At 47.4% G+C, this 16029-nt stretch overlaps 2 protein-coding genes across 5 annotated transcripts in view; one reads left to right on the top strand and one right to left on the bottom strand.

Moving 5' to 3' along the window:
* sanbr (SANT and BTB domain regulator of CSR) overlaps nucleotides 1-16029 on the bottom strand; it is an 808920-nt gene that overhangs the window by 767899 nt on the left and 24992 nt on the right. For all 4 annotated transcript variants that reach the window (XM_072580998.1, XM_072580996.1, XM_072580997.1 and 1 more), the window contains one exon: nucleotides 143-323. In XM_072580998.1, coding sequence (XP_072437099.1) covers nucleotides 143-302 — 160 coding nt within the window. In that variant the 5' untranslated portion in view covers nucleotides 303-323. The remainder of the gene's footprint in view (nucleotides 1-142; nucleotides 324-16029) is intronic.
* Nucleotides 6741-14633, top strand: LOC140483077 (syncytin-2-like). Its single transcript, XM_072581000.1, has 2 exons — nucleotides 6741-7481; nucleotides 11948-14633. Exon 2 carries the CDS (start codon nucleotides 12718-12720, stop codon nucleotides 14209-14211), a length of 1494 nt encoding a protein of 497 aa, XP_072437101.1. The 5' UTR covers nucleotides 6741-7481; nucleotides 11948-12717; the 3' UTR covers nucleotides 14212-14633.

Genomic DNA, 16029 nt, shown 5'->3' with positions numbered 1-16029 from the left:
AAATAAAAAGTTTTGATTAGTTGCAACCTGTAGAACTTATGTAGTTCTTTTGGTCTACAATAACACATTTTAAGAATCAATTCATAAGAAATATATGAGACTTCTGTTATAAAGATTTAAACACTGAGTAGACGTAACTGACCTGGTGTGGAAATGCAATTCTGCACCACAGATAATCTAGATTTTTCATCATCTTCATGGTCCAGTAGTGTTGATTTAATATATGTTGCTAGCGATTTAGAGGGACTGCCTTCACACTTGTTTTCATCACAAATATGGGGCATGGTTCCATTGTTTCTCATTTCTTCAAATCTCTTGGCACACTGCAAGTAATTTAAAGCTCAGCTTTAATAGTAATTTATAATATTCAAGTCCCTTCTGATCACAATTCCTGTTCTAAAAAATACCCAATAATTTTAAATTTGATTATTGAAGCGAAATTGCAATAAGTAATCAACTATTTGCCCAACCATATGAATAATCTTACTAATGCAGACTAATGCTTGAAATAAAAAGGACAATTTGTCATCCTTTTGTCTTGCACTCGTCAGATCAATTTACAAGAATACAAATTCAAAAGCAAAACCAGTGTTTATACTGCATGGAAGGAAAATGCTGACTGACTGTCAAGTAGACTCTGGTAGAGGCACTATTATGGAGAATGTTCTGATTAATGATGACAGTTATTCACCATGCATTTTTAAATTTAATAATTACATTTCATTAAATAAGGCAGATTTACTCTGGTGACTGTTACTCTGGTCAGGATACTGCTCTGAGAAATGAACCAGCAAATGGATATCACCTATTTTTGTTGAGTTGAAATAGGCGCAGTATGTACGTGTTCTTGCTTTCTGCAGAGAATAGGAACTATATATCAACATTATGGAGTTTCCAGTATATACAATTGCACCACATTACAATATTAGCCAGACTGAAAAATCCTACCTTAGTTATCAGCATAATGATTTGGACACTCGGGATTATTTAACACGTGATGTCCATTTAAGAATCACAGCTAATGTTGGACACTGTTATGAGTTTTGCAAACGTGGATGGATTGGATTTGGTCAGTATATAGCTGCATTGATACAATCTATCAGACTATGTGACTTATAGCCTACATACACAGCATTACACCTGCAGGCACAAATACCATGTTATTCCTTTGGATAATCCTGACTGTACAAAGAATTATTTTGACAAATCTTCAAACTGTCAGTTGGGCTTGCACTATGACACTCTTGCATTTACTGGAAGCTCCATACATTAATACACAGGGTCCTGTTCATTACACAGAAAGAACATGAAGATGCCCTGCATCTGTTTCAACTCAACAAAGTAGGCGGCAGCCTAATCAGTACTCTGACCAATCAGATACAACCTGCTTGGTCTAAAATGTAAATAAAATGTAGTAGTTAACTGTCAAATCATCATTAAATGCTGCATTCTCCATGGCAAAACCTCTAATGATTGGAGTCCACTTACCAATCAATCAGCAGTCTCTTCCCTTGAAGTATAAGCACGGGTTTTCTCCTTGAAGTCATATCCTTGCAAATGCCCGGATTGAAAGATGAAAACCTTTGATAAAATGTACCTTTTACTTTATTTTGTACTAACTACTGAATAATTCTAAGCTTATTGGCCGCCCTATTCCAACTTCCACCTTTACTTCAACCACCTGGCTATCTTAAAAGCTTTCATTCATTAATTTCAGTTTTCCACAGCAATCGAAAAATACCTTGAAAATGTTTATCATGCTGTCTGCCCTATCAACTATTTTTAATTTATATCTACATCCCCTTGTTTTAGATCTCTCAACACTGGAAACATTTTATTTATTCTGTCCCTCCTTTATAGTTTCAAAATCTGTTTCAAAACATTGCTCCTCCTATTTCATCTTAATTACTTCATTTAATAGATTACTCTATTTTAAATAATTCAAGCATTAACCTTTCTCATGCAAAATACTCACTAGTTAATTTTTAAAAAGTTTAAAGTCACCATTGTCCTACTGGGCCATGAGGTTGCTCTCTCATTAGATACAGATGACTGGTTATGGTTTGACCTGGGTTTCACTATACCATGTGAGGGTAGAGGTTGAAATGGAGAGTCCTTCATGGTAACCTCAGCCAGTGCAGAAGTTGTACCCATCCTGCTGACATCACTTTGCATTGCAGACCAACTGACCAAACCCCTGATATTAACATATACACAAATAAAAAGTGTGGCAAATGGGTGACTTAACAGCATGAAAACCATGTTAGAATATGATACAGTAGCAAAAAATAGACGCAGAGCTTAAAAATATTGCAGATTTGGCACTCTTATATTCAATAATACAAAGTGCTTACGAAAGATAGGGAAAGCAAGAAAGGAACTGATTTGAGAAGAAATTGTGTTAGGAAGAGAGAATGCACTTCACGTGGCAAAGATAGAATTCAGTTGGCTAGTGTTAAGACCCAGAAAAAGGATGACCACAAAATTGGGAGCATCATCTAAGCCATCAGTGCGAGAAATAGGGAAGCAGATCTGCAGTGTAATCACAGATTTACAATATCACATGATTTTATTTTCTTTTTTCTTTTTTTTTCTTTCTTTTTTTTATTTTTTTTTTATTCAATTTCCACCACCAGGAAGATATGAAAAACACCCGAGTGGCCAGTGACAAGCAGTGTCCTTTTGAGAGAGCAATACTCCTCTCCTGCTTATATTTTTTTTTTCTTTTTTTTTCTCTTTTTCTTTCTTTTTAGTAAGTAATCTAATTTCAAATCCAGTATGACCTTTTCTTCAAAACAGTTTTATACTTTTCATTTTTTTTTTTTTTTTAGTGCTTATTTTTTCCCCAGCACCCATGGTGTGTGTGCGCAGGTGTGAGACACAGTGAAAGGACACAAAGTGCACAAATCTTTATTCAATTTCCACCACCAGGAAGATATGAAAAACACCCGGGTGGCCAGTGACAGGCACTGCCCTTCAAACCACAGGGCAATGCTGTGTGAGCAAAACAGTGAAGGGGAGGGGAGGGACTAAATCAAAATAGAGTTGGAGGGAGAAATGATGCACTCCACTCCCTGCGGCGCCCACCTCTCCCTGAACGACTCCAGGGTGTCGGTGGACACCGCGTGCTCCTTCTCCAAGGACACCCGGGCTCTAACGTAACCCCGGAAGAGGGGCAGGCAGTCGGCCCTAACGACCCCCTCCACGGCCCGCTGCCTGGACCTGTTGATGGCCAGTTTGGCCAGGCCCAGGAGCAGACCCACGAGGAGGTCCTCGGACCTGCCCTCCCTCCTCCGTACCGGGTGCCCGAAGATCAGGAGCGTGGGACTGAAGTGCAGCCAGAAACAGAGGAGAAGGTTTTTAAGAAAATCACATGATTTTATTGGAAGACATGCATCATCAGAATGTCAATTGGGAGCATTAGAGGAAAGGTAAGGAGGAGGGGGAATGTATGAAATGAGTTCAGGCTTTCTGAGTCCACATCTTCTCAGTTCAACTAGAAAAGAGAAATTACTGGATCTGGTGTTGAGGACTGAAATAGACCAAGTGTCTGGACAGGATGTCATCAAGATAAAATGGAAGAAAGACTGACCCAAAAACTGGAATAGAACAACAGGTGAATTTTGAGGAGATGAAATTTCAGATACAGGTTAGGCACATTCAACAAGATCAAAAACCGACATTTGAACCAAAGCCAGAATTCTTTGATGACAAGAGAAATAGAAAATATAAACAAAAGAAGGATAAATGGTTCATGTCAGGCAAACATTCCAGTAAAAAAAAAACAATCATTACAATTGATTGAGAAGGCAGTGAAGAGGAAATGAAGACTGGCAAAGAGATTTTCAAAGTTTGGGAGAAGATTTGTAGCTCGGGCGCTCGTTGTTGTGGTTCTGTTCGCCGAGCTGGGAATTTGTCTTGCAAATGTTTCGTCCCCTGTCTAGGTGACATCCTCAGTGCTTGGGAGCCTCCTGTGAAGCGCTTCTGTGCTGTTTCCTCTGGCATTTATAGTGGCCTGTCTCTGCCGCTTCCGGTTGTCAGTTCGAGCTGTCCGCTGTAGTGGCCGGTATATTGGGTCCAGGTCGATGTGCTTGTTGATAGAGTCTGTGGATGAGTGCCATGCCTCTAGGAATTCCCTGGCTGTTCTGTTTGGGCAAGCCTGAAACCTCTACACTGCTGAAGCCAAACGCCAACTCGAGGACACCTCTTCCTACTGCCCCCTCGACCATGACCCCACCCCCCATCACCAAACCATCATCTCCCAGACCATACAGAACCTCATCACCTCAGGAGATCTCCCATCCACAGCTTCCAACCTCATAGTCCGGGAACCCCGCACTGCCTGGTTCTACCCCCTTCCCAAGATCCACAAGCCTGACCACCCTGGCCGACCCATTGTCTCAGCATGCTCCTGCCCCACTGAACTCATCTCTACCTACCTCGACACTGTCCTATCCCCCCGAGTCCAGAAACTCCCCACATACGTTCGAGAAATCACCCACGCCCTCCACCTCCTCCAAGACTTTTGTTTCCCCGGCCCCCAACGCCTCATCTTCACCATGGATATCCAATCCCTCTACACCTCCATCCACCTCCAAATCCTCCGTTTTTTCCTCTCCAGACATCCCCAACAGTCCCCTTCCACTGACACTCTCATTCGTTTGGCCGAACTGGTCCTCACCCTAAACAATTTCTCCTTTGAATCCTCCCACTTCCTCCAGACCAAAGGGGTAGCCATGGGCACACATATGGGCCCAGCTATGCCTGTCTCTTTGTTGGCTATGTAGAACAGTTGATCTTCCATAATTACACCAGCACCACTCCCCACCTCTTCCTCATGCCACCTCGTGCTCCCGCGAGGAGGTTGAGCAATTCATCAACTTCACCAACACATTCCACCCTGACCTTAAATTTACCTGGACCATCTCTGACACCTCCCTCCCCTTCCTGGACCTCTCCATCTCCATTAGTGACGACCGACTTGACACTGACATTTTTTACAAACCCACCGACTCCCACAGCTACCTGGATTACACCTCTTCCCACCCTATCTCTTGCAAAAATGCCATCCCGTATTCCCAATTTCTCCGCCTCCGCCGTATCGGCTCCCAGGAGGACCAGTTCCACCATAGAACACACCAGATGGCCTCCTTCTTTAGAGACCGCAATTTCCCTTCCCACATGGTTAAAGATGCCCTCCAACGCATCTCGTCCACATCCCGCACCTCCGCCCTCAGACCCCACCCCTCCAACCGTAACACGGACAGAACGGCCCTGGTGCTCACCTTCCACCCTACAAACCTTCGCATCAACCAAATCATCCGCCGACATTTCCGCCACCTCCAAAAAGACCCCACAACCAGGGATATATTTCCCTCCCCGCCCCTTTCCGCCTTCCGCAAAGACCGTTCCCTCTGTGACTATCTGGTCAGGTCCACACCCCCCTACGACCCACCCTCCCATTCTGGCACTTTCCCCTGCCACCGCAGGATCTGTAAAACATGTGCCCACACCTCCTCCCTCACCTCTATCCAAGGCCCTAAAGGAGCCTTCCACATCCATCAAAGTTTTACCTGCACATCCACTAATATCATTTATTGTATCCGTTGCTCCCGATGTGGTCTCCTCTACATTGGGGAGACTGGGCACATCCTAGCAGAGCATTTTAGGGACCATCTCCAAGACACCCGCACCAATCAACAAACCGCCCCGTGGCCCAACATTTCAACTCCCTCTCCCACTCTGCCGAGGACATGGAGATCCTGGGCCTCCTTCTCCGCCGCTCCCTCACCACCAGACGACTGGAAGAAGAATGCCTCATCTTCCGCCTCGGAACACTTCAATCCCAGGGCATCAATGTGGACTTCAACAGCTTCCTCATTTCCCGTTCCCCCACCTCATCCTAGTTTCAAACTTCCAGTTCAGCACTGTCCCCTTGACTTGTCCGGACTTGTCCGACCTGCCTATTTCCTTTTCCACCTATCCAATCCACCCTCCCCTCCCTGACCTATCATCTTCATCTCCTCCCCCACTCAGCCATTGTACTCTATGCTACTCTCTCCCCACCCCCACCCTCCTCTAGCTTATCTCTCCACGCTTCAGGCTCACTGCCTTTATTCCTGATGAAGGGCTTTTGCCCGAAACATCGATTTCACTGCTCATTGGATGCTGCCTGAACTGCTGTGCTCTTCCAGCACCACTAAGCCAGAGTTTGGTTTCCAGAATCTGCAGTTATTGTTTTTAACCTACCTGAGGACCAGTTCAGTCAGTCGAAGGAGGGTGTCAGTGGAAGGGTACTAGTTGGCATGGCGGGAATGGAAGAAGTGGAGGGCTTTAAGTCCTTCGTGATGGGGGATGGAGGTGTACAGGGACTGGTTGCCCATGGTGAAGATAAGGCGTTGGGGACCGGGGAAGCGAAAATCATGGAGGAGGTGGAGGGCGTAGGTGGTGTCCCGAACATAGGTGGGGAGTTCTTGGACTAAGGGGGACAGGACCGTGTCGAGGTATGCAGAGATGAGTTCGATGGGGCAGGAGCAGGCTGAGACAATGGGTCTGCCGGGGCATTCAGGTTTGTGGATTTTGGACACGAGGTAGAAACGGGCGGTGCGGGGTTGTGGGACGATGAGGTTGGAGGCGGTGGATGGGAGATCCCCTGAGGTGATAAGGTTATGGATGGTCTGGGAGATGATTGTAGGGGGTAGTGTAATTTTTAAACGGTTAGCTGCCTTTTAGTCTTTTCTACCTCATAGTAAACACAAGCAGACACTCAACTGTTGCCGGACCTCCCCCACGTTTATATGAATGAAACAGTTGTAACAGCTTTCCTCGATAGTTGAGAGGCCGCCCTTAACCACAGTTGTACAACATCATCCATATAAGGGAAGAACGGGAAGCTCAAACACTGATTGGCCAAGTGAATGATAAAAGAATCCCAGGCACCAGAACCCAAATAAGGAAAACAGTGGGGAATCCGAGCACTCGTTGGTCAAGACAGCAGTAGTAAACCCAGCCCACATATACATGTATATAATGTGTGGAGATTACTATGCTTGTGTGTGTGTACCTTTGGGAACAGCACCCGACTTTGCAAAGTTGAATGAAAAGTTTTGGACTGACTCCTCCGTGTCTTTGTTCCTGGGAAGGGAAATAAAAAGTGCCGTAGATGGGGCTGGACAGCCACTTATCTCGCACAATTGGGGGCTCCTCCGGGATGAAATAATTATTGCCGGGGGGGGCAGTCTCTTCGGCTCACGGATCAAGCCTGATTACAACAAAGACGCGTCTAGTATATATTTATACTTCTCACTGATCGGCTTGGTCCGTTGGCCGTCGGCCAAGAGACGATGTGACCCGGCTCATTTAAAAATAATTTTGAATCCTGGAAAAGGAACACACGGACGAGTGCTGGGACGACCGGTTAGTGACTATACACGGGGGTACACACATTTAAAAAGGCCAGACAACTCCGTGCACGGATCAAGGTAAGAGATTCTTTTGTTCTTCCTTGTTGGCCGCGTGGTTTTGACGGTCATCTGTGAAAACGCTTTGGGCGTTTAAGACCAGGACCGAAGATAAACCATGGGAAATCAGACTTCTAGATTTACTAAGGAAAAGTCAGGGAAGACTGCAAATGGGAAAGAAATACCCCCCGATAGTCCATTAGGTCGGAAGTTAAGTCTATGGACGGACAGTAGTAGAACGAAGGACTTAAAGAAAGAGACCATGATAAAATATTGTTGTTTTATATGGACCAAAGAACCTATCCGCGCCCCCTCGGTAGTTTGGCCCGAGTATGGGTCTGATGAAGACTGGGTGTGTCAAATCCTAAATGTATATGTTAACAGAAAACAACCGTTTGACCCAGAGGAGAGCAAATATGCCGCCGCCTGGTTGGCGGGAGACGGCGAGAGTCCCACGCGTCTCTATCCTCTGATTCCCCAAACAGACCCGAGGAAGCCCCAGAAGTCTTGGGACATCCTCACCGACGGTTTGCCACCGTCTTCCCCGCCCCCGTATATACCACCCGCGCACAACCAGGCGTCCAGCGCGGACCTCCCTCCTGCGATGGATAATTCCGAGTCCCAGCAGGCTACGACCAGTAAGGAAGGGACTGCTGGGGGGGGTACAGGAGGGGGCACAGAACTCACCCCAGGCACTAGGAAATCAGTCCGACTCGAGATGCGGAGAGGTCGAGAAGAGGGATTGAGAGCTGGGAGGAGTGACAATATTGAACAGCTGAACCCCTTACGAGAGGTGCCGTTTGGGAACGAACGGACCGGGTTCGTAGTACAACCTTTAAATTCTGGGGATATCCGGCAACTCCGTAATGAACTACCCCGTCTACTGGACGACCCCGTCAGTGTGGGAATACAACTGGACCAATTTCTGGGGCCCAGTATATACACATGGGCTGAACTGCAGGCCATGATGAGAATACTATTTAATTACGATGAAATTGTTATGATCCGGAATAGTGCAATGGCCATTTGGGATAGGGAGCATCAGGACGGCCCTCAGCGTGGAGAGCAGAAGTACCCCTTAGAGGACCCCCGGTGGGATCATAACGACGCGGGGGGAAGGGCCAATATGACAGACCTCAGAAGCCTTATAATCAGGGGAATCCAAACCTGCGTGCCCAAACAGCGGAATTTAGCAAAAGCATTTGAAGTTGGACAGAAAAAGGATGAATCCCCGAGTGAGTTTTTAGACCGTTTGCGGGAGTCCATGCGAAAGTATTCAGGTTTAGACCCCGATGGGGAAATAGGCAAGAGCATGCTTAAGGTGCACTTTGTGACTAAGTCATGGCCTGACATTCAGAAGAAATTACAGAAAGTGGAGGATTGGGCTGAAAAGGATGTTGCAGAATTATTACGGGAAGCACAGAAGGTGTACGTTCAGAGGGATGTAATAAGGGAGAAACATAAGACAAAAATGATGGTGGCAGCCGTACGGGAAGCTTGTAAGTCCACCGGAATGGGGGAGGGAGGTTATGGGGTGGAAAGAGGAACGTCGAAGAAAAGTTGGAGAGGGAGAGAAGCGAGACGGGGCAGAAGTGAGAGAGGAAGAATTAGCCGTTACCATGTCATACCTTAGTGAGTCCCGATTGACAGAGATAGACCCTAGGGTTTGGGTCGCCAAAGGGAACTGGGGGGGACTCGCAATTCGACCTGTGGAGGTAAAATTAAAGCCCCAGAGCCCCGACGTCAGAGTGCGCCAATACCCCATCTCTTGGGAAGGGAGGCAGGGCCTGAAGACAGTTATGGAAGACCTAATAAAAGATGGATTGGTAGAGCCCTGTATGTCACGATACAATTCCCCCATCCTGCCGGTCCGGAAGTCGGATGGGAGCTACCGAATGGTCCAAGACCTAAGGGAGGTAAATAAAATTGTCCAAGTACCGAACCCATACACTATTCTGGGGCGAATCCCCCCGGACCACGGCTGGTTTAGTGTTATAGACTTAAAGGATGCCTTCTGGGCGTGTCCCCTGGACAAGGACAGTAGGGATCTTTTTGCTTTTGAATGGGAGGATCCTGATCCTGGCAGAAAACAACAGTACAGGTGGACCGTACTCCCCCAAGGATTCACTGAGTCCCCGACTCTGTTCGGGCAGATTCTGGAACAATTATTGGAGGGACTAACCTTGTCCCCGGCCCTTAAGCTTATACAATACGTGGACGATCTCCTTTTATCCGGACCGGCGGAGGAGGACGTCCTACTTGGGACTAATGCCCTGTTATATTACCTAGCTGAGAAGGGGTTAAGAGTGAGTCAGAAGAAGCTCCAATATGTCGAGAAAGAGGTTAAGTACCTGGGACACTTGATAAGCCAGGGACAGAAACGAATAAGTCCGGAAAGAGTGCGGGCAATAATCGAACTAGGCCTCCCAACGACCAAGAGGGAGTTGCGGAAGTTCTTGGGACTCTTAGGCTATTGTCGGTTATGGATAGACGACTATGCCCCCCTTACTAAAGACTTGTATCTAAAACTCATTGAGGAGGCACCCAACAGAATAAAATGGGAGGAGGAGGAGAAAAAGTTAATTGAAATCCTAAAAGGAAAATTGATGGCCGCACCTGTTTTAAGCTTGCCGGATTTTAGTAAGACATTTCGCCTCTTTGTGAACTCCAGAAAGGGAACCGCTCTTGGAGTATTGACCCAGGACTGGGGGGGTAAAAGGAAGCCCGTGGCTTTCCTGTCAAAAATTCTGGATCCAGTCTCCCGAGGGTGGCCGGAGTGTGTCCAAGCGGTGGCAGCCTCGGCAAAGCTGGTAGAGGAAAGCAGGAAGTTGACTTTCGGGGCCCCCTTGACAGTCACTACTCCCCACCAGGTTAGAACTATTCTGAATCAGAAGGCCGGGAGGTGGCTGACTGACTCGAGAATTCTGAAATATGAAGCCATATTGTTAGACCGAGAAGACCTCCGAATAGAAGTCGGGGGCTGCCAGAACCCGGCGGACATTCTTTGGAAAGGGGAAGGGGAGGAGGAACTGGAACACTGCTGTTCAGACATAATAGAGTACCAGAGTAAAGTGAGGGAAGATCTGAGGGATACCCCCTTACATGCAGGTAGGCGGTGGTACATTGATGGGTCCTCTCGAGTGATAGATGGGAAGAGACACAACGGTTATGCAGTCATTAGTGAGACTGGTTGGGAATTAGTGGAAAGTGGACGGCTACCGAATGCCTGGTCCGCACAAACGTGCGAATTGTACGCCTTGCACCGGGCTCTGAGGAATTTAAAGGGAATAGCCGGGACAATCTACACTGACTCTAAGTATGCCTTTGGGGTAGTACACACCTTTGGGAAGATCTGGAAAGAAAGGGGAATGATAAATAGTAGAGGAAAGGAGTTGGTCCACGAGGAACTAGTAGCCATGATCTTGGAGGATTTGTTGCTGCCACAAGAGATTGCTGTAGTACATGTGAAAGGACACCAGAAAGACGATAAAATAGAGACCCTGGGGAATCAATTGGCAGATGAACAGGCAAAATTGGCTGGGATGGGGAAGGAAGTAATAAACTGCCTGGTAAGGATTCCACAGATATCCGAAATTACCGAAGTGCCCACGTTTACTGACAAAGAAGAAACTCTTCTCGCGTCTCTGGGGGGTACAAAGGATAGGGAAGGCAAGTGGACCTTACCCGATAGCCGCCAGCTACTAAATCGACCGTTGACGCGGGACATTATTGCCCGTTTACACCAAGGGGGTCACTGGGGCGCCCAGGCACTGTGTGATGCCTTCCTGCGCCGATATGCTCACCCTGGTCTGTACACGGTAGCCAAGCAGGTCACAGGAGATTGTATAACATGTCGAAAGATTAACAAAAGGGGGCTGCGGCAGCATGCAAGACAAGGGGGTAGGAGTCCGGCCTATAGGCCGTTTGAGTATATCCAGGTAGATTACACTGAGCTCCCCCCCATAGGTCGCCTGAAGTATCTATTAGTAGTGGTAGATCACCTGACAGGATGGGTGGAAGCTTTCCCCACTACCACGGCAACGGCAACTCAGGTTAGCAAGATTCTACTCGAGCAAATCATCCCATGATTTGGGCTACCCCGCGCTATTGACTCTGACCAGGGGAGCCACTTCACCTCGACCGTCCTCCAGAATGTAGTGCAAGCAATGGGGATTGACTGGGATTTGCACACCCCCTGGCATCCCTCCTCCTCGGGCAAGGTCGAAAGAATGAACCAGACCATCAAAAAGCAGCTAACCAAGCTCACTAGTGAAATCGGCCTGCCTTGGACCAAATGCCTACCCCTTGCCCTGTTGCAAATTCGCACCCAGCCAAGGCGGGATTTGGGCGTCTCCCCTTTCGAAATGTTATTTGGCCTCCCGTTCCATGGGCCGAAGGGGGAACCTCCTGTATTTGAGTCTCGGGATATGTTTGTGCAAAAATATGTGGTGGCTCTGGGGTCTGCTCTATCTCGTTTACGCCAACAGGGACTTTTGGCACAGACGCCGCCCCTCGAGTTTGCGGTGCACACCGTCAAGCCGGGTCAGTGGGTCCTGATTAAAAGCTGGAAGCAACGTACCCTTGAACCAACTTGGGACGGTCCCTTCCTGGTACTTTTGACGGCCGAAACGGCTGTCCGTACGGTCGAAAAGGGCTGGACACATTACACTCGAGTCAAGGGACCAGTGCCACAACCGACGGAGGACGAACGAACCTCTCTGACAAAGGCATCTAAGGAACAGAGACTCTGAGAACGAACTAATCGGACTTTGGCGAGTCTAAAGGAACTGTGCCCTCGGGCTACGGGTGTCGCGACAAAATGCGGTCAATCGTAGTGTGCGTGTTACCCAATTTGGCCTCCGGATGAAACAAATAGAGGACCGTCAGTGGTTCACCATCTCCGTGCTTGCCAACCAATCAACACAGACACTTAGCTTAGACCTATGTGAGTTGGTGCCCTGTAGGACTAAAAGTCAACTGAATCAAACTAAGCAGAATCTAGAGAGAGAAAGGGGATTCCAGGGTCAGACGTTAGTATTACAATTGCATGGTAGGGAAGGCCTAAGTAGGCCTCCAGCCCCCGGGGTCCAGGCTATGGTGTCAGTTGTCCGTGATCCCATCACCCCTGGACGAGATTGTGGGCATAATCGGTGCAATCCGCTTTATCTGACCATAAAGAACTTGGAAAAGAACGAGGCGAGACTTAATAGAACAATACTGGGTATTAGAGTTGGGGGCCAGGCAGGATGGGGGGGGAATGCAGCTGTGCTGCACGTATATCACGGTCATTGAAGCTGAGTCTGGGGGCTCATCCACCACTGGTAAGCAGGAAAAGATTAGAATAATTGAGACAACGGATTTGGAAAAGACCTTTGAAATAGAAACGGGATACGGGGAGGCGAATGCCTGGATGGAATGGGTCAAATATACTGTGAGGAGCATGAAAAAGAGTGATTTCTACACATGCACGAGTGCCCGCCCTAACCCTCAGGTGGTCCCATTCCCGCTGGGATGGGAGAAACACCCACGAGCCATGGACTGCATGATAAGGCTGTACCAGGACCGAGAGGCCTGGAACGACCCCACTTGTCGACCCTTGAGTTTGAAGTTTCCCCCCGTCAGGTCTGAGGGGGCGCCCCGCCCGCCATCATTCTCAGGGGTAACGGGTACGCACCAGGCCTGCGTCTCTCGGACGGGACTACAGTGGGACGACGATGTGGGGACATTTGACAAGTGCAGCAGATCAATCCGGCTGGTCAATGAAACTACCGGGGGCGGGAATTACTCCCACATTCATGTACCTAGGACAGACCTCTGGTGGTACTGTGGTGGGAGGGTTCTGCGACCGACCCTGCCCCAAAAATGGACGGGCACTTGTGCGATCGTTCAATTGGCCATCCCATTCACCCTGGCATTCGAAAAACAAGAGCAACCCCGTTCTAGTGGAAGAACTGAGAGAGCTTTGGAGACCTCTTTTGATGATAACATATATTTAGATGCCATAGGGGTCCCCAGGGGTGTTCCTGACGAATACAAGGCGAGGAACCAGATAGCGGCGGGTTTTGAGTCGTCACTGTTCTGGTGGGTGACCATCAATAAGAATGTGGATTGGATTAATTATATTTACTACAATCAGCAGAGGTTCATTAATTATACCCGGGATGCAGTGAAAGGAATAGCAGAACAACTGGACGCCACGAGTAGGATGGCGTGGGAAAATAGGTTGGCCTTAGACATGATGTTGGCAGAGAAGGGGGGTGTTTGTGTCATGAGAGGCACTCAGTGCTGCACTTTCATCCCCAACAACACAGCCCCTGATGGGTCCATCACCCGCGCCCTGGATGGACTCACCACATTGGCGGACGAACTGGCCGAAAACTCGGGCATCGACTCTGGCCTCACGGACTGGTTGGCAGCTTGGTTCGGAAAATGGACGGGGGTGGTCGTTCCCTTTCTTGTCTCATGTATAGTGGTGGCAGGGGTACTCACTGCCCTTGGGTGTTGCGTTATTCCCTGTGTCCGGGGATTAACTCAACGACTGATCGAAACCGCCCTTACTAAGAAGGATGTTCCCTATGGGCAGGTTGAACGAATAAATCTCGAGATGGAACAACGTGAATCCCTCTTGGGCAGGGGTAGTATTAGAGAAGGGCAGTTTGATGAACAAGCTCGGGAGTTATTAAATGCCCTGGAGAAGAAACTTACAGTTGAAAAATTACAGGCCGTAAGAAAAGACACGGGGGATTTGTAGGGGGTAGTGTAATTTTTAAACGGTTAGCTGCCTTTTAGTCTTTTCTACCTCATAGTAAACACAAGCAGACACTCAACTGTTGCCGGACCTCCCCCACGTTTATATGAATGAAACAGTTGTAACAGCTTTCCTCGATAGTTGAGAGGCCGCCCTTAACCACAGTTGTACAACATCATCCATATAAGGGAAGAACGGGAAGCTCAAACACTGATTGGCCAAGTGAATGATAAAAGAATCCCAGGCACCAGAACCCAAATAAGGAAAACAGTGGGGAATCCGAGCACTCGTTGGTCAAGACAGCAGTAGTAAACCCAGCCCACATATACATGTATATAATGTGTGGAGATTACTATGCTTGTGTGTGTGTACCTTTGGGAACAGCACCCGACTTTGCAAAGTTGAATGAAAAGTTTTGGACTGACTCCTCCGTGTCTTTGTTCCTGGGAAGGGAAATAAAAAGTGCCGTAGATGGGGCTGGACAGCCACTTATCTCGCACATGATGGTTTGGTGGTGGCAGGTGGGGTCATGGTCAAGGGGGCAGTAGGAGGTGGTGTCCGTGAGCTGGCTTTTAGCCTCAGCAGTGTAAAGGTCGGTGTGCCAAACTACCACCGCGCCTCCCTTGTCTGCTGGTGTGATAGTGAGGTTGGGGTTGGAACAGAGGGAGTGGAGGTCTGCACGTTCCGAGGGTGAGAGGTTGGAGTGGGTGAGAGGGGTGGAGATGTTGAGGCGGTTAATGTCGCGGCGGCAGTTGGCTATGATTAGAAAACAAACCAATAGAAATAACAGAACCCTTAAAAGATTCTACTGCCATGTAAATGGTAAACGGGTACTAAGAGGTGGATCAAATTGGGGCAAAGAGGGTGGATATATACTTGAATAAAAAAGATGAGACGGAGTTGTTAATGACTGTTTTGTGCTGATATTTACTAAGGAAAACAAAGTAGTCAGCAAGTTGATAGAAACCATGATGGCAAAAGTAATGGCTATCCTAAGAATTGAGAGGCAGGTTGTACTGGAATGGTTGACTATGCTGAAAGTGCATATATCCAGATATTTTACATCCCAAATTTCTAAAGGGTGTTAGGGTGGAGATAGCAGAAGACTTGCCATGATTTTCAAATCTTCTCTGGATACATATGTGCAGAGGATTGGATACTATGTATATGGATTTTAAGAAAATATTTACAAAATACCACATAAAGACTGTTAATAAAATTGTAGTTCATGAAACAGGGTCAATACTAACTTGGTTAGAAAATAAATTAGCTTAAGGATAGAAAGTGGTGAGTTATGATAAAGGGTTATTTATCACAATGGGGTGGATTGTGTGTTCCACAGAAATAAGTGCTAGGAACTGACCATACCAAACAGGGGGATTAAATCAACTGTGACAGGACACAGAGGCTTGCAGTATCAGAAGACAAGTGGCAGATGGAATTTAACACAGATAAATGTGAGGTGATGCACTTTGGCAGAAGAGATAAAGAGAAGCAATACAGTTTTAATAGCACAGACCTAAAGAATGTGCAGGGTAAGAGGAAATTCTGTGTAATGTGAAGGATCAGGTCATTTTGAGAAAATAGCGAACAATATATGAGATTTTTGGCTTTTTAATAAAGGTTTTTTGATTAGATTAGATGACTTACAATGTGGAAACAGACCCTTCGGCCCAACAAGTCCACACTGGCCCGCTGAAGCGCAACCCACCCAGACCCATTCCCCTACATTGACCCCTTCACCTAACACTACAGGCAACTTAGCATGGCCAATTCGCCTAACCTGCACATTTTTGGACTGTGGGAGGAAACCAGAGCACC

Source organism: Chiloscyllium punctatum, chromosome 11, assembly GCF_047496795.1.
Source record: "Chiloscyllium punctatum isolate Juve2018m chromosome 11, sChiPun1.3, whole genome shotgun sequence".
Classification (NCBI taxonomy): Eukaryota; Metazoa; Chordata; class Chondrichthyes; order Orectolobiformes; family Hemiscylliidae; genus Chiloscyllium; species Chiloscyllium punctatum.
Note: the sequence above shows the minus strand (reverse complement) of the source record. Positions and strands in the feature narration are given on the sequence as shown.

Bases quoted from the DNA above. Each gene is read 5' to 3' on its own strand.
- LOC140483077 (XM_072581000.1), top strand. From the start codon at position 12,718: ATGCAGCTGTGCTGCACGTATATCACGGTCATTGAAGCTGAGTCTGGG.